A 23,158-nucleotide genomic window follows, 5' to 3' on the forward strand; every position below is an offset into this window, starting at 1 on the left:
TGCATTTGAGACGGATTGGGGTGGGTTTGGGTATGCTGTCATTCAGTGAGGGTTTCGGGGATGGGAGACCATGCCTCCGATAGAGAGAGAGAGAGAGACAGAGCGAGAGAGAGGGAGAGGGAGGAGTGGGGATCTCAGTGCCATTGCTGCAGATCCTCGATTTCATGAGTGGGAGAGGGGGGACAGTCAGAGAAAAGTATGGGGGTACTCCGATCTCTCTCTCTCTCTCTCCTCCGTTTCTCTCTCTTAATTTCCTTTTGGTTTTGGAAATCTCTGACCTTTTGGGTGACTGAGAGATTATTGATGATGAGAAAAGTATGGAGGTCTGACCTTTTGGTTTGGGTATGCTTTCATTCCTCAATTTTCTCCATCCGAGCAATGAAAAATCGAACTGGGTTTTCAGATTATCGATGCACAGGGATTCACGGACAGAGAAGGGAGAGAGAGAGAGTTGATTGAGGGAGTTGGTGAGTATGGGCTTGCACAGAGGGAAGAACGCAGAGAGAGGGAGAGAAAGGGAGAGAACGATTGCACAGAGACAATGAGAGAGACGAGAGAGAGATCGCAGAAAGAGGAGGATGCTGAAAATTGAGGAGGAACCCGTGTCTGCAGAGAGTAAGTTCTGAACCAAAGCTTATTTTCTTTATTTTTTGGCTATGATACAACAAATTTCTGAAGCGGAAGAATCAAGGAACCTTGCTTTTAGATCTTTGAAAGGAAGAGACTGCCAGGAAAGTAATTTTTTTTTCTCTCTGCAGGACAAAAAACTACCGGGGAAGGAAGAGACTGCCAGGAAAGTAAAACCCAGACCGGAGAAGACAAGCAATGGCGGCGGAACCAAGGCTGTAGATCTTTGATAAAAGGTATAAATCCTTTTCGTTTCTGGTAGTTTGCCCTCGCCTAAAAATGTGATTTGCAAGGTATCCCAAAATAACAACATTCAAAACAATGGGGTGGTTTCGCTTTTCACAAATTTACATTGGTTGTCATCTGTAAATGTTATACAATGCTTAGTTCCAAACTTTATCTCTGACATTTTAGTGCGTTTTATATAGGATGCAGTTATGGATGTATTTAAAATATCATGGGTTAGGGGTTTTAAGAAATACCCAAGTTCTATAGTTTAGCCTTTGTTCTTTTAGGATTTTTCAATTTTGATTTGGATCAATTTTGGGTCTGCATGTTGTAATTGGGGTTAAAATTCGAAAGTTTTATAAATCTTTGATTGATTGATCAAGTTTACGGTATAGATGAAGTTTTTGGATCCGAAGCGGTTAGGATGCTAAGTTAGGAAGGTTAATTTTGTCCTATGGGTTTGGGACGGATTGGGATGGGTCTAGGTGGCTGTCATTTGATGAGGGTTTGGTGAATGAGAGCCATGCCGCCTTTGCACAGAGAGAGAGGGAGGGAGTAGTAGGTCGTGTTTTATCGTCTTCGCTGCACCATTAGTTTGATTGCCTATCCTTGAGTATTTGAGTCGTGTTTTATACTTTTTCTTTCGTCTGGAAGATGACTTCTGATTCCTATATTAATGAGATACTCAATCTTCAATCCTGCTTAGTAGCAGCGATCACCACCTGTTTGATGAAAGGTACAAGTGAAATGGTTGTTAATATTTGGGAACCAACAGAGCTCCTTATTTTGGGGGTTTGTTTCTGTTTTTGGCAGGAGAACGATTTGGAGCAAGTGACTCACAAAGTTATACTTCGATATTGAAATTAATGGAAACCCATTGGTATGATTTCTCATCTGAAATTTTTGATTGCCCAATTGGTTGTTTCATCAATTAATTGTGTGCAAACATATATGTGTACTTTTTTTATTTCTTCCAATTAAATGGTAAGATCAAATTAAGCTTAAGAACTTTGGGTTTTGTAAATGTTGTGTAATTAAATTATTCATATTATCAATTAATTTTGAGCAAACATTTCTGGGTAATTGTTAATTTCCTTCAATATTTGATAATAATTCAATTAAAGTTGAGAACTTTGTATTTTGTTCATCACCTGCCGTAGATTTTACTTGGCAGAGAAAATGTAGTTTCCTTGATATTATTCATGTTTTGTTTTCTTTCAGATTGCATTGTAATGGGACTCTTTGGAAAAACAGTTCTTAAGACCAATTGTGAGGTTTGTTCTTATATGGTCCATGACTGTTTTTATAATTCTTTTGCACATTTGTTAGTATTTGTAGTTGTGATTGGTGTTGTCCTACATGTTCGAATTTGGATAGTCTAGGGTTGTTGACGAGTTTTCTGTTTGTGATTAAGCCTGGATTTCCCGAGAAAGTGAGAGATTGGATGGAAAACAAACAATGCCTGGATTTCCTCTTTGTACTACCTGTTTGGCTGTTTCTTAAAATTAAATTGTAGCAAGTATAAATAAACTCTCTGTGTTTGTGGGTTGGATGGAATCTGTATTTCCTTCTTGCATCTTAATTCTTATCATGTGTTTGGTTTCTGAGAAAATGTGATAATCAGGAGGGCAAAGTGAGGGATTGGATTGAAAACAAACAATGCCTGGATTTCCTCTTTGTACTACCTGTTTGGCTGTTTCTTAAAATTAAATTGTAGCAAGTATAAATCAACTCTGTGTGTGTGTGGGTTTGGATGGAATCTGTATTTCCTTCGTGCATCTTAATTCTTATCATGTGTTTGGTTTCTGAGAAAATGTGATAATCAGGAGGGTAAAGTGAGGGATTGGATGGAAAACAAACAATGCCTGAATTTCCTCTTTGTACTACCTGTTTGGCTATTTCTTAAAATTAAATTGTAGCAAGTATAAATAAACTCTCTGTGTTTGTGGGATTGGATGGAATCTGTATTTCCTTCTTGCATCTTAATTCTTATCATGTGTTTGGTTTCTGAGAAAACGTGATAATCAGGAGGGTGTGATATTTCTTATTATAGAAATCTTTACTTAGCAATCAAACAGGATATTATTGTTTCCGAAATATTCTCTGAATTTCCGTGGGTTATTAGGTGAATATGTGGCCGTAGTGATTTGAAAGAACATGAATGCGTGACTAACTTTGATGAATTCTAAACTTGCAGACATTCTTTCCGGCAATGACAAGGATTGTGGGAACGCTTGGTCCAAAATAACGATCGGTTGAGACAATCTCCGGCTGCTTGAAGGCAGGAATGTCTGGTATTGCTCACCTGCTATGTTTAATTTTCATTGTTCATCTGTCTGATTATGCTTTTTATTTTTGCTATCTCCCTTCATCTATAATACCTTAGTAAAAGGATAATAAACACCGTCTGAGGCTTATGTATCTCCGTTTTGGCGGTACAATTTCTTCATTGCAAAGATAATACTGTGTGATTGTTTTGCTTCTGGTAAATCTTTTATCTATATTCCGTCTGTTCCAATTTGAATTCCCTTTTATGGATTTTATATGCCGTTGATTTTACTAATTGAAGTATATAATTCCCTTCACACCCTCCATGTATATATAGTGGCACGGTCTGATTTTTCATGGGGTGATGCCCAGTTTCACCAAGAGACATTGGGAAACCTGAAGGTTGCAATGAAGAGTACCAACAAACTTTGTGCAGTAAGCTTGCTATTCTTACAAGCTCTGCATTTTGTCTCTAAATTATTTAACTGTATAATGATCCTAAAATTCAACTTTTAACTAACTGTGTTTTTGTGTCTGCATTATTTAATTTGTTATGATCCTTTCACTAAATCACCTTAATTTGCGAAGGCTTGATATAGATTTACTTAGTTTTCGATATTTAGGGTTTAGGGTTAAGCCTCAAACATGGCGGAAACGTATTGGATGACAGCCATGTCGCTTGCAAAGACAGAGAGAGAGAGAGAGAGAGATTTGGTGCAGTTCTTTGATTCCGGAGTGGGAGTTCGATAAAGAATGTGACTTTGAGATGATAAGAGTTTTTGAAATTGTGTTGTGGGCATGTGTGAAGCTGAATGATGCAACCTTTGATCTCTCCCATCTGAATAAAGCTAAATTTTTGCATTAAAATGTAATAATATTCAAATGTATACTAAGTTTCTCAGTAGCCAAAACAGACCCTTACATGATTTTGTCTAGAATTCGTTTAAAGATTTAAAATTTCTCTTCACTCTGCTAATGGGTTTGATTTTTTCCCATCTGTTTTGCAGTTTGAGTCTACTGAGTTCTGCGGATTCACTCAATTGCAATCATCTCTTCTGCAAGTAATCTCTACCTTCAGTGTTATTCACATATGAATGTTAGGTTTTATTTGGATGTATTAATACTTGGAATGTGCTTGATCATATTGCCAGTGCTTGCTTATTTTTTACAGCACTTGCACCCTGAGTCGATGAAATCGGGTTCCATTTGTCCAGTTTATAAAATTCCATATCGGCGCAGAGGTAGGAATCATGATAATTTTTTGTGCGCGCTGAACTGTTAGAGGCTACAATTGTTTTATGTGAAATCATTTACTTTCATCATAATGAGTTTACTTCTAGGCTAAAATACATACATGTTTTCTAAGCTAAAATACACTTCTCAGACATATGTAATTATTGGATTGGATTTTTCTTATTAACCTTCGTATGATGGTGGCTTAAATTTTTCAGGCAAAAGTTTTTATGCAACCTCATTACTTGCAGAATTTGGTTTGGTCAACCTTTAATGCCTTATCGTTGGAATAAGTTAAGGTAAGGGTCACCAAATCATACTATTTTCGTTGCTATTTATTTCCTTGCCGAACATGATGAAGCGAATTCTCTTCATTTACATTCTTGCATTTAAATTTGCAAGTCAGTTTATGGTAAATAATATTCAATTTTCGTTGTTTTTTATTCTACTGAGTTGCAGTTAAAACCCATTTACACTCCGAAATATTCTCTGAATTTCCGTGGGTTATTAGGTGAATATGTTTTTTATTCTACTGAGTTGCAGTTAAAACCCATTTACCTTCACAGCAGCTTACCTACGTGGGTCAGTAATCTTAAATTGATTTCTTGATTTCTGTTGTTGAACGTTTATCTTAAATTGATTCCTTCCAGCTTATTTCCGTCTGCAGCTTTTCTTTTGGCTCCAGAATACCATATGGAGACATATCATCTTTCTCTTCTCTCTCTGTGTCTGTCTTTCTCTCTTTATGAGCGCTATCTTTCTTTCTTTAGGAGCGCACCATCAAGGGCCGTAATGAAATCTTATGCTATATTTCTTTTACTTTTGAGTATTATGAGGATGTGATTTTAGACTCATCAACGACAAAAAAAATTGCTTTCATTTTATAGGAGTGAAAGATTTGATTTTTCATACACTTACCTTTTAATTTTATTTGTTTATTTAGTTTTTACAATATTTCTCAACAAATCGAATTGAGGTTCCTTTTCTGCTTTACATCCTTTGAGTATCTTTCTGTTGCTAGGTTGTTTCTCCATGTTTTGTTGCTTCTGTATTGTGTGATAAGGGTGTTAAAAGAAAAAGGTGAAAGGAAATCACCATACCTATTATTACTTGAAGGATGCTTCTTTCATTCAGTATGAAATTTTCATTTTTTTCTAGATTCTTGATTTATTTTCAGTGTTAATTTCTTATTAAATTATTATTTTTGATAAACCCACTCAGCCTCCAGAGTCTAGATTAAGGCTTGAAGCACAACTTTTAAAAATCGAGACTACCTACAATTGAGCTGCAATGGAGGCAATCAGGAAGCTAAGAGATCAGGTCGCCAAGCAACAACAGGTACTCTCTCTCTCTCTCTCTCTCTCTCTCTCTCTCTCTCTCTTCGTGTTTGATGGAATTTACACTCTGTTTCCGAATTTGTATTTTTGTATGGATTTTGATATGAACATAATCTGCGTTAATTGTGAGATTGCTTATCAGATTTGTGATTTTAAAGGTGTCCTATCAACCAATTTAGTTCCAATATAATAATAATGATTATAATTGTTGAATTGAACTAATTGAATTGAAATTAATTGAATTGAATCGAATCAAATTTCACTATTTCTGAGCTATTTGGGGATGTGTTGGAGTGTGCTGTTGGTGAATTTGTAAAAATTTGAACTAGGTGTTGCTGATTACTTAATCATTTTATTAGGATTTAAGTCGATGCTTAATTTTAACTTTTTCTGATTGAAAAAATTATGGGTTCTTAGAGGATTGGAGGGAGTAAAAGCAGGTATTTTGTTTAAGTTTTGTTATATTGTTGTTGAATTTGGTTGCTCCTTGGCTCTGGGGAGAGAGGTCTGGGTGTGTCATTTGGTGAAGCAGGGGTTGGGGAAAGAGACGGGGTGTAACGAGTATGGTTGCAGATGAGTGTTTGAGGTAGAGATTTTGGGTTTTCCTTTTGGGTTTTCCCGAAGGCAAGAACTAAAACCTAAACAGATAAATTAGGACATGAATTATGGATAAAAGGCATGCAATAAACTGGCAAAGTCTAAAGCTAATCTAATCTGGACTACCAAAATCATGAACTATCAATTTTCTATCATTTCAGTTTCTACAGAGCACCCATTTCCTTCGTGCAAATGAGTCTTACAAACTTCCACTCGGTTCTATCAATTTTGTTGGAATTAATAATTCTGCAGAGCATTTTTGCAGTGACTTTCAGTGATCCATTTGCCTAATTAGTTTGTAGCATATTATTCAATGGTGATGCAATGCAGTAACTTTGGCGAAAGACGTGTAGTTGTGAAAAGATGAAAAAAGGAGAAAGATTGTGTAATTTGGTTGTCAACGTGTGCTTTAGGCTGAGCTATTTATGTCAAACATTACAAGCCCTGATATTTAAGCAAAGATGTGTATAAAAGGTTTAGGATTTTCTTAGCACCCTTAATTCAAACATGCTCAGTTTTGAATTTATACATAACTAGAGAGTAGGGGGTGCTGAACGTTCCAACCACGTTGCTAAGTTGAGTTACTAGAATTGAATTGTCCTATAAGGTTTAAATTTCCCCAAGTTATTTATCGCATTTTAGAAAGTTATCTTACTGATTCATATGATGATGATGTTATATAAGTTCGAGCATTGATTATATCCATTATTTGGCACTTGCAAGATTATTTTTATGTTTATTGAGTTCTAAAAGGCGTCATTTTTTTCAGTTTTAGGTGAAAGAGATACTACCCCATTATCCATCCAACTACAAACAGTCTGCAGTGATTCCTCTGCTGGATTTTCCACAACAGCAGCATGGAGGTTGGCTCCCTGTTTCAGCAATGAATGCAGTATGTTTATTTTGTTGGGTTGTATTTATGTATTGTTTTCTACTAATTAATGATGTAAAAATGTTATTAAGTTATTGGTTCTGTTAATATTGGTAAATTTAGAATTAGATTAAATTTTGTTCGTTTTCTCTGCATCTTCTCACCAACCAAACTCTATTTTTATGTAGAGATCAAGCATGCAAGGGAATGGTAGGATCAACACATCAAAGGTAGAGATTGACTCTTTCTCTCATGTTAAACTTCTACTGTGATGTTTTTTATTATTAAAGTTTGGTAAAATCATTGTATATCATAAACCTTATCACAATACAAATAACAGGGAGAGAGAGATGAAAAATAGAGAGGTATCTGTTTGATTGTATGTTTGCTTTGCAAATTTTGGATAATGATCATGAATTGTGGTGTAAGTGCATCTCTGATTTGTTCTTTTTCACGTTTCTGCATAAAGGATTTTCCAACTGACACCAAAGAAAGGTAGTAGTCTTCTCTTTCTATGTTAATTTATTAAGAAATGATTTCCTAAGCATGCTTCTTTTTAACGTATTCTTTTGCAGTGTGGGAAGGTTGTTGATTATCTCATTGACCCCAGCCTTTGTTGCTGGCACAAATGGTGATCCCAAATAACTTTATGTGAGTAATGTCTCACTCTTTGTCCATATTTCATACTGAGTTGTTAATGGGATTGTTCCTTAACTAGACAATTGTTTCCCGAAATCTGTATTTATGCCATTGCCGTGCATCTATCTCATAAATCTTCTTATGTATACTTATTTGGTAAGAATAAACACCTTTTGAGGCTCAAGTATGGAGTACCATCTACCAATGGCACCACCAAAACCACATTCTTATTATTATTGTTAACAGCCCTTTGCATGATTAATTTCTATTTCATATTAGTTTTAACAAATATATTTGGGTATGGATTTTTGACCTTGGCTATTCAATTGACTTGAATTAGTGTAAATTAATCCAATTTTTTGTCTTGATTTTCTATTTGGATTTTTTTATATGAAACTTAAGTATAGGGTTTTGACATATGGGTGGATTTGACATTGCTCATGCTGCGGCTAGGTAAAAAGACTTCCTCGGTTGTTTTGCTTGGATTATCATGTTCATGCCAATATCAAATGAAATTTCTACCCTTGCCACTAAAACTCTGTACTTTTTTCTTTGCTTTTTGTGTTGAGGTGTCGTCTGCTTCTTCTGCTTCATTGGTTTTGTTCTTCTGCACTCCCTTGGCCTCTGGGATTTTTGTGCTTCACTACTGCCCTGCTCCGGGATCTTCAATTTTGAATGGTTGTCGGTCCCAGCCGGCTAGAGCTTCAATTTTGTGTTTCTGCACTCTCCCGGGGATTTCTTCACTGCCCTGCTACTGGGATCTTTAATTTTTGAATAGTTGTGGATTCAAGCCTGCTATCTGCAGAGCTTCTATTTTCCTTCAACTTCGTCGGTAGCAATGCGCCTCCCTCAAACTACTATAGTGGCATTTGTTTAACTTTTACTTGAAGGATTGAGCAATGGGTTACGCGTTGAATGTTTATGCAGGTACTCACAGCTGTTCTACAGAAGTTGGGTTGTTCATAAACGAAAGAGTTGTTTGGATTTTTGCTGCTTCTTGAATTTATATATAAATGAGTCGTTGCGTAAAAAAAAAAAAATTGGGGTTTTGTTTTTATGTTGGAATTCTGAGTGTGGGTGTATGATTTGGTTCTCTTTCTATTTTCAAGAAACGGTGGTTTTCATTTTTTGGGGAGTGCAATAGCGTTCTAGGATTCATATAGCCGACCCCACTTGGTGGGAAAAGGCTTTGTTGTTGTTGTTGTTGTTATTGTTTGTATTGTGTGTAGGCTTCCAAGCTGTTTGTGCTTGAGGTATATAATTTCAGCTTTTTTCTTTGGGTTTTTTTATTTTTTTTATTGAAGAATGTAAATTTTTTTGTGCTCTGAAACCCTAATACGTAGGGATTCATCTGATCTTATATTTTTGTGTATTTTGAGAATGCCTTTTGCTGCTTTTTTACTGTTTTGTATCATATTTTGTGTGTGTGTGTGTGTGGCTCAAAACAGAAAGTTACTTGGTCCTAATGTGTTGTTTATTTAGCTGCAGCCAACATTCCGGTGTCTGATATTGGTATGCAAATTATTGGTAATTTGGATTGGTGTCTGTGATTTAGAGAATGGGTCGCATCTTTAATTTCTTTTTCCTTCATTATTACTGTTTTCAAAATTTTTACTGCTGGTATTGATGATTTGTAGTCTGTGAGGGCTTCTATTTGTTGGAATTTTGAATGGTTATTGCTTCATCGGAATTTGGGTGGTCCAAATTTTGAATTAGAAGAAAACCAATTTGATTAATATTTTAGGTGGATTGGCTCTCTGTGTTTTGTCTGTTATTTCTTCCCCAGTTGGAAAGTGGAAGCCCCAACTTTGAGCTCAGAGCTTGAATTTCTCAATCATTCATTTCTCTGCACTATCAAGTAGTACTCCATTTAATTGCTTAATTGAGGTTTTTTGTTTCTCTTTTTTGCTCTTTCATCAGTTCATTGGCTTTTTTGTTCCTCTTGATCCTTCTTAATTATCATCTATTAATCTTTCCATTCATAATAAAGCTTAATTGTCAACCTGTTTTGAGGTAGCCACGTGAACCATTGCAGGAAACGTGCTGTCGGCTCAGGATTTAACATTGCAGGTTTCATTGACTTCCTATCCTGTACTTACTTATTTTTTATTATCTGATTTTAAACTTTTAACAGCATAAAGCTTATGAAAATTCAAATGTATTTGACCACGATATGGTTTTAGAGGATTTAAAAAGTGAAGATTTTTGGTGGATGTAGAAGAATGTTTTAAGTCTACATATTTTAATGTGGACTATCCTTTTATTTGGGTCAATTTACATTGTCGATCATTGATAATATTAATGTTGCAATCCTTGATTCCCAATGAAGAATAGCTGTTTTGTATCAATCATTATTGGAAGGAAAAGAGAGGCGAGAGAAACATTAGCTGTGTAATAGTTTTACTAAACAAACATAATTATATCACACATTTTGTATCCTATAGCTCATCACAGTAATCATAGTTGGTCAGTTTAATTATTAGCAGCTGATAAGTGTTTGTAAAGAAGTGTAGCCATGGGAATCCAAACAAGTTCAAATTTATAGATTCGAATGGGTCAAGGTTGATGTGGTAAGGAATTTATGGACAGTTGGACAAACACACACACACACATATATATGTATTAGTCCACCCTATACGTATTCTTTTGTCAAGCATCTCCAAAGTTCTACCATCTTAGATACTGATTGTTTTTCAGAAATCAAACATGCAAAATTTCTATGCATGTTTTAAAATTGGTTGTAGGAAGTAGGCTTCTAAGTGGATATTCTGTGTGAAGGTTGTTTTGGTCAGATATGCAATAGAAATTTGCATCATTGGGGAGTCTGGTGTCTATCAATGTTTAATGGGCTTCTAGCTTTAAAACCCCACTATTAGCAAGCAAGGCGAGGCTTAAATTGTGGGTCATATGGTTGGTTATTGATTTTTTCTCATGACAATTCCAATGTTTCTTTACGTAGAGCTCATGATTGTATATCATGGGTTTCCAATAATAAAAAAAGCTTAACACACACGATAAGATAGCTTCCACTTTGTTAAGGTGTTTTCTTTTCTCAATAGCAATGAACCATTCAGCCTACATTTATTTATTTGAGAAAACTTTAGAATTAGTCTTTGAAATTTTTACTCTAGCATCTCTTCAAGAATAAAAGAACAATTACCAAATTAAATCCCTATAGACATTGCTTATATCTTCATCTCCGTAAGACCCTAATCCAGAATTCCCAGGGATGCAAAAGATTCCACATATGTTTGGTCATTTTGCTAAATTTCATTAGATTTGGCCCTCAAATTTGAAAAAACTTTCATCTTGCTGTAAATTTAAATCTTTTCTCTCTGTGTTGGTCCATCTCCTTATATTTGAAAGTCTCAGAATTACTAATATTTATTGTGTTTGGGAATTTCAGGATTTTGGATTTTGGTTGGTTTAGGTTGCTGCAGATGGGGGCTTTGGATGTAAGGCGATGGTTGGCAGACACTGAAAGGTTGATTACCCTCCTTATGGAAGGGACTTTGTGAACCATCAGCCTACTGGAAGGTTTTGCAATGGCAAACTGGCCACTAACATCAGTTGTAAGTGGAAAATTTAACTTCCAAAAAAATTGCTTTTTATTTAATGTTGATTTGCGTAGTATTTTTAGTTAATAGAAATTGACTGGTAATTAACAATATTACCATTTAGATGCCTTCAGTTGTTCTTATTGAAAGTATTTAGTTGAATTCTACTATTTACAGCAAACCATATAAACAATGATATGTAATTCTAAGAGGAGAGATTTAATGGCATTACCATGTTTTTAGTTCGATTCAATGATGCAAACTGTTAATATTATTTTTGCGCAGAATTAATTTGCCAAATCCACATGACGGTGTTAAAATTGAGAATTGTTAAAATAATATGATTTACTTGGAATCTGACAGTGTTAAACTGCAGCAAATAAATTTTTCCTATTGTATTGAATTTTCGAAGGGCTTCCTTTCCACTTTTGATAACTCAGCAGCTGCAAGCAAAGCAGAGAGTTTTTTTATTCAAGAGCAACAATCCAAAACAATTTCCATGGGAAGAGTCATGGATTCCTATTTCTTAGCTCTCACTGCCATTGTCACTGTAACACTGTCTCTCTCTCATCCTTTGAAAGATGAATCTGAATTTTTGAGCCCTGATTTGTTAGTTACGCAGTCCTTGGAACGAAATACAAACACAACTCGACAAAAGGTCTTCATGTTGTCCCACATCGGAGGATTATTATAAAATTTATTAACTTTATTAGGGTTTACATTAGGCTTTTGATCTCCAAATAATTCTTTAAATTTGGTTCCCTTATGGCTTGGATATGCATACAATCATCGTTTGGAATTTGGTTTTGATTGCAAATTTGGAATTTGGTGTTTATAACATTTGATTTTCTCGGATTTTTTACATGTTTTTGTGGTGATACAGGGGACGAATTCTAGGATGGAGGTGAAAGGATTTGGAAGAATCAGGTATGCCTATTCATTCGCAAGGTGATTGTTTTACAACTTAAAATACCGTGCAAGTTTATTTCACTAACATTGCATTGGTTTTTTAATTTGATATGTTGTTTTGGTGTGTGACAATCGAAGAACTTTTAAATGTTTGCGAATTTGGTTGACACTTAAGTGCTATTCATTTTGGTCAAGGCTTTGGTTTGTGGCCAGTTGGAATTCATTTTGCTAAAATAAGATAAATCTTTTTTTGAGCAAATCTGGGGTTTTGTTAGGTGTGGGGTTCTTTTGGCCTAATTTTTTTTTAATTAATTTGGGGATTTGTTTTGTTTGATTTGCTAAGATTTGGTTCCCTAAAATTAGTTTTACATGCAATAAGAATGCAGCGGATCAAATTGTAGGTCCAAACATCCCACTTTCGTTTGGATGGGTTGGACATCTTTTAGTTTATGAAAGCATCTTTGAAGGGATCAATTATTTTTCTTCTTTTGTGGTTGATTGATGTGGGTTATAGGAATAAGGTGACGTTTTAGAGTTGAAATTGTTTGTGTTTTTCGTGATGCTCTTTCCTTTTCTTCTCAATGAAAAAACATACTAAAGTAATAACGCAATGGTGGTGAGAATAAGCATTCTCATGTATCTATGGATGTGTGATATGAATTAGGTGGATGATGTTGAAGCATCAGTCAATAAAAAACAAATAGGATCTTAGATAGGATTTTTTGCCACTGTATCTTTTGTAATAAGATCGGTTGAATGTAAATAAAAGTCGAACTGCTTATTTTACCGACACCTTTCACTCATCTATCCCTTTTGTTTGTTCATGATTATGTTAAATTTTTTTTTTTGAAGTTAAATGTCTTATACATGTGGATAAGGCTGGTGCATTCAAATCCCGCGGCAACGCGCGGGCATTTTTGCTAGTTACTTATTCTAAAGTAGGGGGGAGGGCAGGCGCTATTCACCTTTGTTTTGATTTTGCTTTATTTACGACAATGCCAGCCGAATGTGGCTGGGTTGGGGGGTGATTCTCAAAAATTCAGAGGGTGATTTTGTCTTTTGAGGTCAATTCCTCCCCCCTCGATTTTGCTTTATTTACAACAAAACCGTGGGATATGGGGCTGGGTTGGAACGTAGTTATTAAAAGTTAGGAGGGTAATTTTGTCCTGTGCATTTGAGACGGATTGGGGTGGGTTTAGGTTTTGCTGTCATTCAGTGCGGGTTTCGGGTATGGCACGCCATGCTTCCTCTGAGAGATGGATAGAGACAGACGGAGCGAGAGAGAGAGAGGGAGAGGAAGGAGTGGGGATCTCAGCACCCTTGCTGCAGATCCTCGATTTCATGAGAGTGGGAGAGGGGGGACAGTCAGAGAAAAGCATGGGGGGCCTTCGGGACTCGCAGACCCCGCAAGAACGACACAGACGGTCTCGCCTCCGTCGTCTTACTCCTCATTTCTCTGTCTCTGGAATCGATTGATCTATTCGAAGAGGATCGACAGTTCTGAAATGGTATTTAGATTGGTAAGGTTTGTGCGTGTGCGGTTGATGATCGTGGAAGCCAGCGACACCCAGACTGCAACATCGAATCCTCTCCGATCCTTATTCCCAAAAGCTCTCCCTCTGATTTGTCATCAGGTAAGAAGGAACCTACTGGCCTCAGATTGGATGATAAACGTGAAGAAATCACACTGACCAAACCGTGAGCATCAAAGATTGATTCTTTTTTTTCCTTCAATATAAATTTTTTCGATTTCTTCGAATTTTTATTTTATTTTTTCTAAATTTTCTGTTCATGGTTTTTTTTTTCCTTTTCTTTTCAGGAATTCAACAATCCCAGAGGTTGAAAACCACTGAGAAGAAAAGATCTCTCTCTCGATCTACTTTAAAGTGATTGAAAATTGGGTTTGGTGATTTTTCTGCTGTTTTTGTATGTTTTAGCTATTAATTGCCTTATAGAGGTTTTTTTGTTGCTGTGATATTTGTTGAACTGAAAAGGGTTTGAAGGCTGCTGCTTTACCGTTCGATTTGCAGATTCCATGTTGCATGTGCTGCTTTATTGCAATTTTTTAAATTCATGTATGAGGTACAAGGAAGATAAACGACTAAAAAACAAGTAGAGGTTGGTTACTAAGCTAAAAGAACAAGTGGTATTTTTTGGTTAATTGGTTGGGTTTTTGGATGGCTCTTCTGGGTTGTTGTTAATTGTATGTTTTCTGATTGAATTTGGCATCTATTTATCCAACGGATTAGTGAGCTAAAACTACAAGTGGGGTTGTTTTGATTTTTGGGTTGTTTAATTTTCTGTTATTTTATTGAATTGGATTTTATTCAATGGGGTTAGTGAACTAAAAGTGTAATTGAGTTTGTTTTGGTTTTGAATATCAGAGTCTTACATATTTGATTATTTATTGTATTTCTCCATCTAATGCATATGTGAAAATCATGAAGTTAGAAGATCTTGGCTTAGTTCACTTTATAACTTACAGTGCATGCATGCTACCAAGGTTAGAGGTAGAACACTGGAATGTCAACTTAAATTTATATATTGCTTAATTTGATTCCTTTGTTCTGTTAAAGCTCACAGAGATGGTGGGGAGGATGAATTACTTTATTTTTATTGTATTATAAATAGTCTGTTTTTTTTATTTCCCCCGAAAGTCTGCTTTGCTATTTAATCCTTCTTTGCAGGCAAGGATTTTAGGTTTGAATGCAAAATGTTTCCTCAAAATAGGGGGTTGTTGTTTGATGTCAATCAAGGTTTGTGTTGCCCTTATTATTGTTCTCAAAACTGCTAATATACTGTTTCAACTTATCTTTTTAGGCTATTCTGCCAGTTTTCACCTTTGAATATGTAGCCCATTACCTATAATTTCCCAATGACTAAACTTTAGACGAAAACTTTTATAAATGGCCACTTTAACTAAATGTCGTACAACTTTTTGTTAAAAATTGTCACATTTTAGTAAGCTAATAAATTATTGGTATGCACGTATGGACCGAAAATTAGATGGAATGTGGTTGAACATGACGATTGGGGGAAATTAGGCATTTTGGTGTTTTCATTTTGTTTGTCGCATTTTGTTGTTCTTGCCTAATTGTGATTTAATTAGTTTCGATTTTTAACTTTGGATAGGTGCTGTTTCACATTTTGTGCTCATTTTGGAAGTGATTCATAGGTGCTCTGTAAAGGTTAGTCTTATACTCATTTTTTAAAAACTGTGCATAGTAGTAGGTAAATATTGTGGCGTGTTAAAATCCTTGCTTTTGTGGAGTCTTTTTTTTTTCTTCAGATTTTGGGGCTTTTATTTGCAGGCTTCGAAGCTCTTTGTACTCAAGTAACATTGCCCTTGAGGTGAAATCTATGAATTTGACATATTGTTACTTAAATTTAATGAAAAGAATATTATGCTTGGTCCCAATTACGATGAGGAAATTAACATGACTCTGGTTTTCCTTTATTAGCTTTTTGTTGAAAGGTTGAGTTCGATGAAGAAATATGTATTTGGATTAGGCTCTGTTCAGGTGATTTTTTGTTTCATATTCGTTTCGGCCTGGCCATTAGTAAGATTTTCTATATTATTAGTAGGGAGAAACAAGTTTCTATCAGTTTGTTAATATGGATTTTCTTTGTCATTTCAGTGTAGTCATAAGCTAGGTTTAAGCCTTGAATTGGTTTCTTTGTAGTTGGATGTGCATTTAACTGCTTAAAATCTGTTTGTTTCGTGTTGAGGACTAACTAGGTTCGCTAGATGCAAGAGTTTTATTTTTTTTACATTAGAAATTTAACCTCTGTTGCATACCTGAGGTGAGAATTTTGCTTTTATAATTTTTATTTACTACATCTAATGATCTTATTTACGAATTGCAGGAAAAAGTTGTCATGTCAAGCAAACAATTGAGCCATTTAAAAAGTTTGGTGAGTATCTTATGTCTTGGTTTGTGTTCAAGCTTGGGTTTCTTAGTTAAGCATCAGTCAGTATATTGTCATTCATTTATTTAAGATGTGGTGGTACTGTTGATGACATGGCTATAAATCACAGGATTTTTATTTCTGGTAGAAAAAGAAATTTAAATTGAACCAATTTTTGGTTTTTTGTGTTTGTGGATGTGGTGTATTGTTATAGCTTAAGAAGAAATTAAGAAAGTTTGGTCATTTGCTTCTCGACTTAAATTGGATTGGTTTTTTTAAATTTTTATTACATGGTGTTTTTAGTGATGTTGTTGCAGCTTTGAAAAAACAAATTTGAGGTTTTTATTTAGTGAGACAAATGATTTTTTATTTGGTTAAAGAGGGGGTGGGGAAGAATAGAGAAGGAGGTAAATTGTGCTAATAGCTGCTCGAATAGGTTGTTAGTATATGGATGGTTAGATTAGGAATTTTTTTATTGCATTTTGTGATTGGGATCTAATTGCAGGTTTCATGTTGTATGTCTCAATCTTTAGATATAAATTATTTGATTAATACATGGTGTTGGCTGATTTAAGAGCGCACACACTTATAATCTCTTTTAATACCATGTTAGAATACGAACGCTACCTCAAAACCAGCAACAATAATAAGTTGACAGTTGATCGTTTCAACTTATCTGCAAGGCTTTTTACTTTACAGATTTGTAGTTCATGCTCTTAACAGCTAGCAATGTATTTAGCAGTTTTTAAACATGAAGTAAATCTCTGTGTTTGAAATTTCACACTTGACCTGATTGGAGTCTAAGGTTTACAACTATATTATTTAATTGTTGAATTTTTCTTCATGGAATACCCTGCATTTTTATGCCTTTTCTTTTTACTGATTTTTTAACCCTTTTTTTTTTCTTCATGGAATACTCACATTTTTCTGCCTCTTCTTTTTTTGCTTCGGTGGCTGAAGCACCACCTTAATGGCCACATCAAAAGCAGCTTTCACATTCAATTTTATTCTCCCAAAAGCTACAAATGTAGCTCCAATGATGGGTCGAGTAAGGTCCCTCAGTCCATGATTCACTCTCGATCATCCGTTCCCTTTTGCATGTCGGATGAGTGGCTGGATTTCGAAAGCTAAGTTCAATTTTTAATTCGATTCTTTACTGTTAGCATAGATTGTCATCATTTCTGCCTTTTTGCTGTGAATTATTTCCAGATTTTGTTGCACTGTTAGGTCAGGTTTTGAGGGTTCCTTTATTTGGTTTTGGGGGTTCCTTTATTTGTTTCGTTTTCTCTCATTTTGCGGATGCATCTCTGTGTTCTATGTATTGTTCTTAAGTAAGGTCAGTTTCCTTTATTTTTTTTGGGTTTTCAGTTTGTTAATCTGTGACTCTGTGTTTAGATTTTTCGTTCGTGTATGATTAAATGGGTATTGGGTTTTGGTTGTTGAAATTATGATTTTTTTCCTGCTTAAGCTTCTTGCTCATTTTTCTGGAAATGGGAAAAATTGAGGAAATTGATAAAATGGAAATGGGAAAGATTGGTTTTTTAATTTTTGGTTTTGTGTTTCTGCAGGTGAAGTTTCTTTGCCGGGTGGGAAAACAGAGGAGGGGGACAAGGACGATGGGGACACGGCGACGAGGGAGGCGAAAGAGGAGATTGGTTTGGATCCTAAGCTAGGTATAAATGTTTGATCTTTCATCACTATTTGTTTCAAATTTAAGTTTGATTGAGCTCAAATATGTGCATTTGAGTGGACACAGAACTTGGTTAGTTGAATTATATGTTTGCGAAATTGCAGATTGATGCGTTAGTTTCTTTGTATTGGAAGGTGAAGGTTGGGAACTTGAGTTGAGTTGAGGCTAGAAAGAAAGGCTCGGGACTTATCATTTACTTTTCGTTTGCATTCAAAATGAGTTTGAATGTAAGGTTTAGGGTATTAATTTAAAAACCAAAAACTGAGTAATCATACTGGTAGATTGGAGGTGTTCTTTAAGAAGTATCTAGCCGACATGGTCATTTAGTTTGTAATGTACTCATACGTTCTTCGTGTTGTTCTGTTAAGTACACGTCCTTAATATCTACTAACTTTAATCATGTGCATCTGAGTTTTCAAGATACATCCTCGGAATCCATAATTTGTTGACGGGCTGGAGGGAGAGGATTGTTGGAATTTTTGACTCGGGTGCGGGTGGGTGTGGCTGTGGGTGATGCATCGGTCAGAGGGTTGTTGGGGGGAGGAGAAGAGGGGGACAGAGGGACTGACAGATTGGAGAGAAATGGTAGCTACGGGTTTCGACTGAGTGGGAGAGAGATTTAGCTAGGTCCTCTGCCAGGACCTATGGGATTATGTCCACTTTTAGACAAAGGCCGGCAATGGTTGGCTTGGTGTTTGTGTGCACCGAGCGCAATGTCAAGAAAGAAAGGTGAGAGATATAGTGAGTGGTGGAGAGGGGATGGGACATGACGGTGTGGCGGGTTGGTGGGTTGCCAAAGTAGCGGGTTAGGTGCTAATAGCTGCTCGAATGGGCTATTAGTATAGGGATGGTTAGATTAGGATTTTTTTTGGCATTTTGTGATTGGGATCTAATTGCAGGTTTCGTGTTTCATGTCTCCATCTTTAGATGTTAATTATTTGATTAATACATGGTGTTGGGTGGTTTAAGAGCACACACGCTTATAATCTCTTTTAATACCTTATTAGAATGTGAACATCCAGCTAAAAAACAGTAACAATCATAAGTTGAATGTTGATTGTTTAAACTTATCTGCAAGTCTTTTTACTTTATAGATTTGTAGTTCATGCTCTTAACAGTTGGCAATGTATTTGGCAGTTTTTAAACATGGAGTAAATCTCCGTGTTTGAAATCTCACACTTGACCTGATTAGAGCCTAAGGTTTACAACTATGTTATGTTTTCTTCGTTTGTGTTGTCTCATGCCTAAAAAAACCCAATATATGCAGCAGGGCTGTTAAAATTGAGCGGATTTTTTTTTCAGATTCCAATTTTAGTTGGTTTCTGTAAAGATTGTAATGGTTTCCTGTTTTTAAACTCTGAAAATTTTACTTGGTTTGTTTTTAATTTTTAGTTAGGTTCTCTAAAAAAATGTCTTTCAGTGTCCGTCCTCTGTGTGTGTTGTTAGATTGGGCTGTTTCTGGATTCTTAAATTGTGGTCATTAATGTCATTTTTAGCTTTGAATTAAGTTGGAACTACTAATTTAACTAGAGTGTTATATGCTTACGTTACAAACCAGTTTATCATTTTCATAGAAAATAACTTCAATGAGGAGCGAACTTGAAGCTGAGCTGACAGGTTTGCAGCTTCAGCATGAAGATGAGTGTGAGAAGATGCAGGATGAATTGGATCTTCAAAAGTCTAAAGTACATATCTACCATTAAGTAATTGATGCTTTTGTACCTTTTACTTACAGAATGATAATTATCGCAGGAGGAGAAGCAGAGGGCATTACTGCAAATGCAGTGGAGAGTTTTGGTAATAAGCCACAAGAGGACGAAGAAGTGAATTCAAAGAAGGTTGGCTTTATAATAGATAACTCTCTCTCTCTCTCTCTCTCACACATCCACAAACACAGATTCAATTACTATAAGTTGTTTAGTTGCAGTTGATTGGATGTATTAGTTAATCTTAATTTTAGTCCACATAAATTACCATGGCTGTGGAAATTGAACTAAAAAGTACATTTCTTTTTTAAAATTGAATTTTTTTTAATGCTACCGGGAAATAGGTGGTTGCAAATTATTTACTCCACTAATGAAGAATTTGTTAAATGCTATCTGTCTCCATCTAAAATGTGCCCTTTTTTTTCTTAGATAAACAATCTTTTCACTATCTTGCATGCTTCGGCAACAAAGATTAATAAAACTGCACATCTATTATAGACAGAGAGATGTAGGGAGAAGTTGGAATTGGAGAGAGAGAGGGTGAGGGAGGGATGGGGTTGCTTTCCGAAGATTTGTTTCGAATTGTTTCTCCAATTCTTTCTATTTGTTTGGGATTGTTTCTTTTTTACTGAATTATTTTGGTCCATGCCACTAAAATCTGATTTATGCTATTAATTGCTGCTTAAATGTGACTTTTGGTATTAATTTTTTACCCTTCATGTTTATGCTGTGTTTGGATTCCATTCGAATCAAATAATGTCGTTAATCTTGATATGAATTCTCTCTGCAACAATAATTAGGGACTTTAGTTTAAATTATCACTAATTTGTTCTTGCTTTGGCCTTGAATCTTGGTTAATTTGGACTGCAGGTGGTTCTGATATGGAGGAGAAGCTGCAAGAGCTTATGATCTTGCTGCACTTAAGTACGACTGTTCTTTAACTCATATAAACTTTTCGGTAGGGTTCAAACTGTTAAGAGTTTTATGATTTTGCAAAAACTTTTAGTAGCAGTAACTTGGTCTATTTGCAGTTGCATTATTACACTATACAAAGCTAGCAGCAGCTTAACCCCATTCACAAATACATATTTACTTCGTCCTTGGCGTCTACGCTTATTGCTGTCACTTCTCCTTTGTACTCTTCCTTCTTTTTGACAAAATTACAGTCTGCCCTCAGTCTCCGGCTTTCTTTTGCAGTTACACCCCTGTGCTCTCACAGAGGGAAGCTCATGGCTGACACTGTCGCTTAGGGTATATAATCTTTGGCATGCCATTGTCTTTATTTAATCATTCTTTGAATGAAATTCCGATAGACATCTACGTCGTAGTTTGACTTTGTTTTTCATTGCGCAATCTGAGTTGCCCCAATATCTTTTGTATGCAATTTGGTGTAGACAAGTGGTTTTTGATGATTTGGTATCTACAATTAATTATCCGTACAAGCATGAGTTTCGATTGCGGTCTCGATTTTTCCTTCAATCTGCAATTGATTTTTCTATTTTTTGTTTGTTGCAACTGTCGATTATATGCGCATTATTTTGCTTTTTTGAAATTTTGATTGCAGTTTGCTTTCTGCTGGACGTTAAACGTTTTTGTTCAATGATTATATATAGCTTCAGATGAGGAGACTAAAGAATGAATTTTGGATCCTAATTATGGCTGCTCTTTCCTTGGAATGGGAAGTGCTTTCGATTCTTCTTCGTTTTCTTTTCTTTTCTTATTCATGTTGTTAAGGTTGGTGCATTCAAGTCCCGCGGCATCGCGCGGGCTTATTACTAGTAACATCTATGTTCACTAATTTTTATCAGCCCTAAAATCTTATTGAGCCTAAATTGAATAATTCTATTTTGTATGGAGATCAAATTCTCAGCTTCAAACATTAGAAAAGAAAAAGGGTAATGATTTTCGCATCCATTTTCTGCGTATACACTCATTTTCTTTTGTTTTGTTATGAATTTTTCAATGATTTTTCGTTGATTCATTCAATCTTTACTAAAGTGAGAGCGTACAAGGAGTGCGAGAAAAGAAAATGGAGTATGAAAATCGATTGAGAGAAAATTTGTCGGAAAATGATCCCTATCGGATCCTTTTCCTAAGGATCCTAGGGATCCCGTGATCGTGACCGTGACCGTTCATCACACATTGTATAGTCAGAAATCATTTTAAAATTTAAATTTTAAAATTAAATATAAATAGTACCTAACGAAAAATAATCACACGATATACGATAAACGGTCATGATCACGGAATCCCTAAGAAAATGATCCGGCGAGGATCGTTTTCCAAATCTGTCACATATGGCAAACAGAAACATGGGAGGCTAGGAAGGAAAAATGGAAAGCAGATGCCCCACAACTTGCACTAGAACTATGACATTGCCCTTAGGCTGAATTGCAGTGTAAAAGCAGAGACAGAGAAACAGGGCATGCTTCCCCACATGCTTAAGCAGACACAAGATTTGTCCCCCATGCCTCTCTATTTTCTTCCACTTTGTTTTGGTCCATGCCCTTTTGAATATTTTTTAGAGTAAACTGTCGATTTGTCCCCTGAACTATCACCCAACTTTCAATTTCTCCCCTGAACTTTTTAATTGGAAAATTAAGGACTTAAACTAATTTTTTTTGGCCAATTTCCCCCCTACAGTTAGTTTTTCATAGATTTCATCCAAATTAACGTTAACTCTTATCATGTGCAAACCACGTAACTCTCATTTGTGGACAAAAGTGTCATTTCACTAGACCTTTAGATACAAAAGCTATAGAATCACACATATTTGCATAGGTTTATATTTTAGAAATCTAAGGTTTTCAATTATTTTAAAGAATGAAGCGACCGAACTACCCACACATGTTGTGCATATGCTTCCATTTAACAAAAATTTGGATGGAATGAATGAAAATTTGACAGCAGGGGGCAAATCGGCCAAAAAAATTAGTTTAAGTCCTTAATTTTCCAATTAAAAAGTTCAGGGGGGAAATCGAAAGTTGGGTGATAGTTCAGGGGGCAAATCGGCAGTATACTCTATTTTTTAATATGGATACTGTTATTCATATGTTTATTTTTTAATTTTTATACATCCTTGTTAATTATGTGGTCATTAATATTCTTCAATTGATTCGATCCGACAACCGAAAATTGAGTGATATGTGAGAAGTAAAAAATGAGTGTGGATAGCACTACCCTTTTCATATATAACGATAATTTACATTGAGCGAGAAATTAGGGTTATTTCACACAGTACGCCAATTCTAATAATTTGATGTCAAATTCGTCATCTAAGAAAATTGTAACCTAAAATATCTCACTTAAAATTAGAGAAAATACCGCTAAATTGGGACAGTACTAGTGGATGCTATTATAAAGATGGATGGTTCAAAGCAGAATAGTCAATATGATGATCAAATTCCGTCTTTCATTGTTTAGTTAGACTTGTCTTTGGTGGTCTTCTAAGTCAAATCTTCTCAATCCGGATATTATGGCAAAAAATACAACCCAGAAAAGAAAGGTGGTTGCACAGCAGATTTAATATGTGTGTGTGCCTCCATGTTTTCATCCTTGTATTCTTGAACACAGCTTCTGTTTTGCCG

The 23,158-nt window shown here is 35.5% G+C and overlaps 2 protein-coding genes across 41 annotated transcripts; both read left to right on the forward strand.

Annotated features, from left to right (window-relative positions):
* The first annotated feature begins 42 nt into the window (after window positions 1-42).
* Window positions 43-21,224, forward strand: LOC126585035 (uncharacterized). 40 transcript variants are annotated; one of them, XR_007610236.1, is made up of 13 exons: window positions 13,511-13,964; window positions 14,086-14,384; window positions 14,954-15,022; window positions 15,399-15,454; window positions 15,578-15,617; window positions 15,728-15,787; window positions 16,134-16,181; window positions 17,136-17,848; window positions 19,440-19,550; window positions 19,618-19,703; window positions 20,442-20,529; window positions 20,769-20,822; window positions 21,136-21,224. XR_007610236.1 is itself a non-coding variant. In XM_050249432.1 (2 exons), exons 1-2 carry the CDS (start codon window positions 13,523-13,525, stop codon window positions 15,110-15,112), a joined length of 537 nt encoding a protein of 178 aa, XP_050105389.1. In that variant the 5' UTR covers window positions 13,511-13,522; the 3' UTR covers window positions 15,113-15,392. The 40 variants fall into 40 exon arrangements, 1 of the variants encoding a protein (XP_050105389.1); XR_007610238.1 differs by having other exon boundaries at window positions 21,185-21,224; XR_007610233.1 differs by lacking the exon at window positions 20,769-20,822.
* On the forward strand, window positions 11,381-13,052 carry LOC126585037 (uncharacterized). Its single transcript, XM_050249434.1, has 2 exons — window positions 11,381-12,015; window positions 12,241-13,052. Exons 1-2 carry the CDS (start codon window positions 11,698-11,700, stop codon window positions 12,307-12,309), a joined length of 387 nt encoding a protein of 128 aa, XP_050105391.1. The 5' UTR covers window positions 11,381-11,697; the 3' UTR covers window positions 12,310-13,052.
* Window positions 21,225-23,158: the final 1,934 nt, after the last annotated feature.

The sequence above is a fragment of the Malus sylvestris genome, chromosome 10 (genome assembly GCF_916048215.2).
Source record: "Malus sylvestris chromosome 10, drMalSylv7.2, whole genome shotgun sequence".
Taxonomy (NCBI): Eukaryota; Viridiplantae; Streptophyta; class Magnoliopsida; order Rosales; family Rosaceae; genus Malus; species Malus sylvestris.

Coding starts and splice junctions, on each gene's coding strand:
- LOC126585035 (XM_050249432.1), top strand. CDS start 13,523: ATGGATAGAGACAGACGGAGCGAGAGAGAGAGAGGGAGAGGAAGGAGT. Junction 13,901..14,953: donor TCCCTCTGATTTGTCATCAG/GTAAGAAGGAAC, acceptor CCTTCTTTGCAG/GCAAGGATTTTAGGTTTGAA.
- LOC126585037 (XM_050249434.1), top strand. CDS start 11,698: ATGATTTACTTGGAATCTGACAGTGTTAAACTGCAGCAAATAAATTTT. Junction 12,016..12,240: donor CAAACACAACTCGACAAAAG/GTCTTCATGTTG, acceptor GTGGTGATACAG/GGGACGAATTCTAGGATGGA.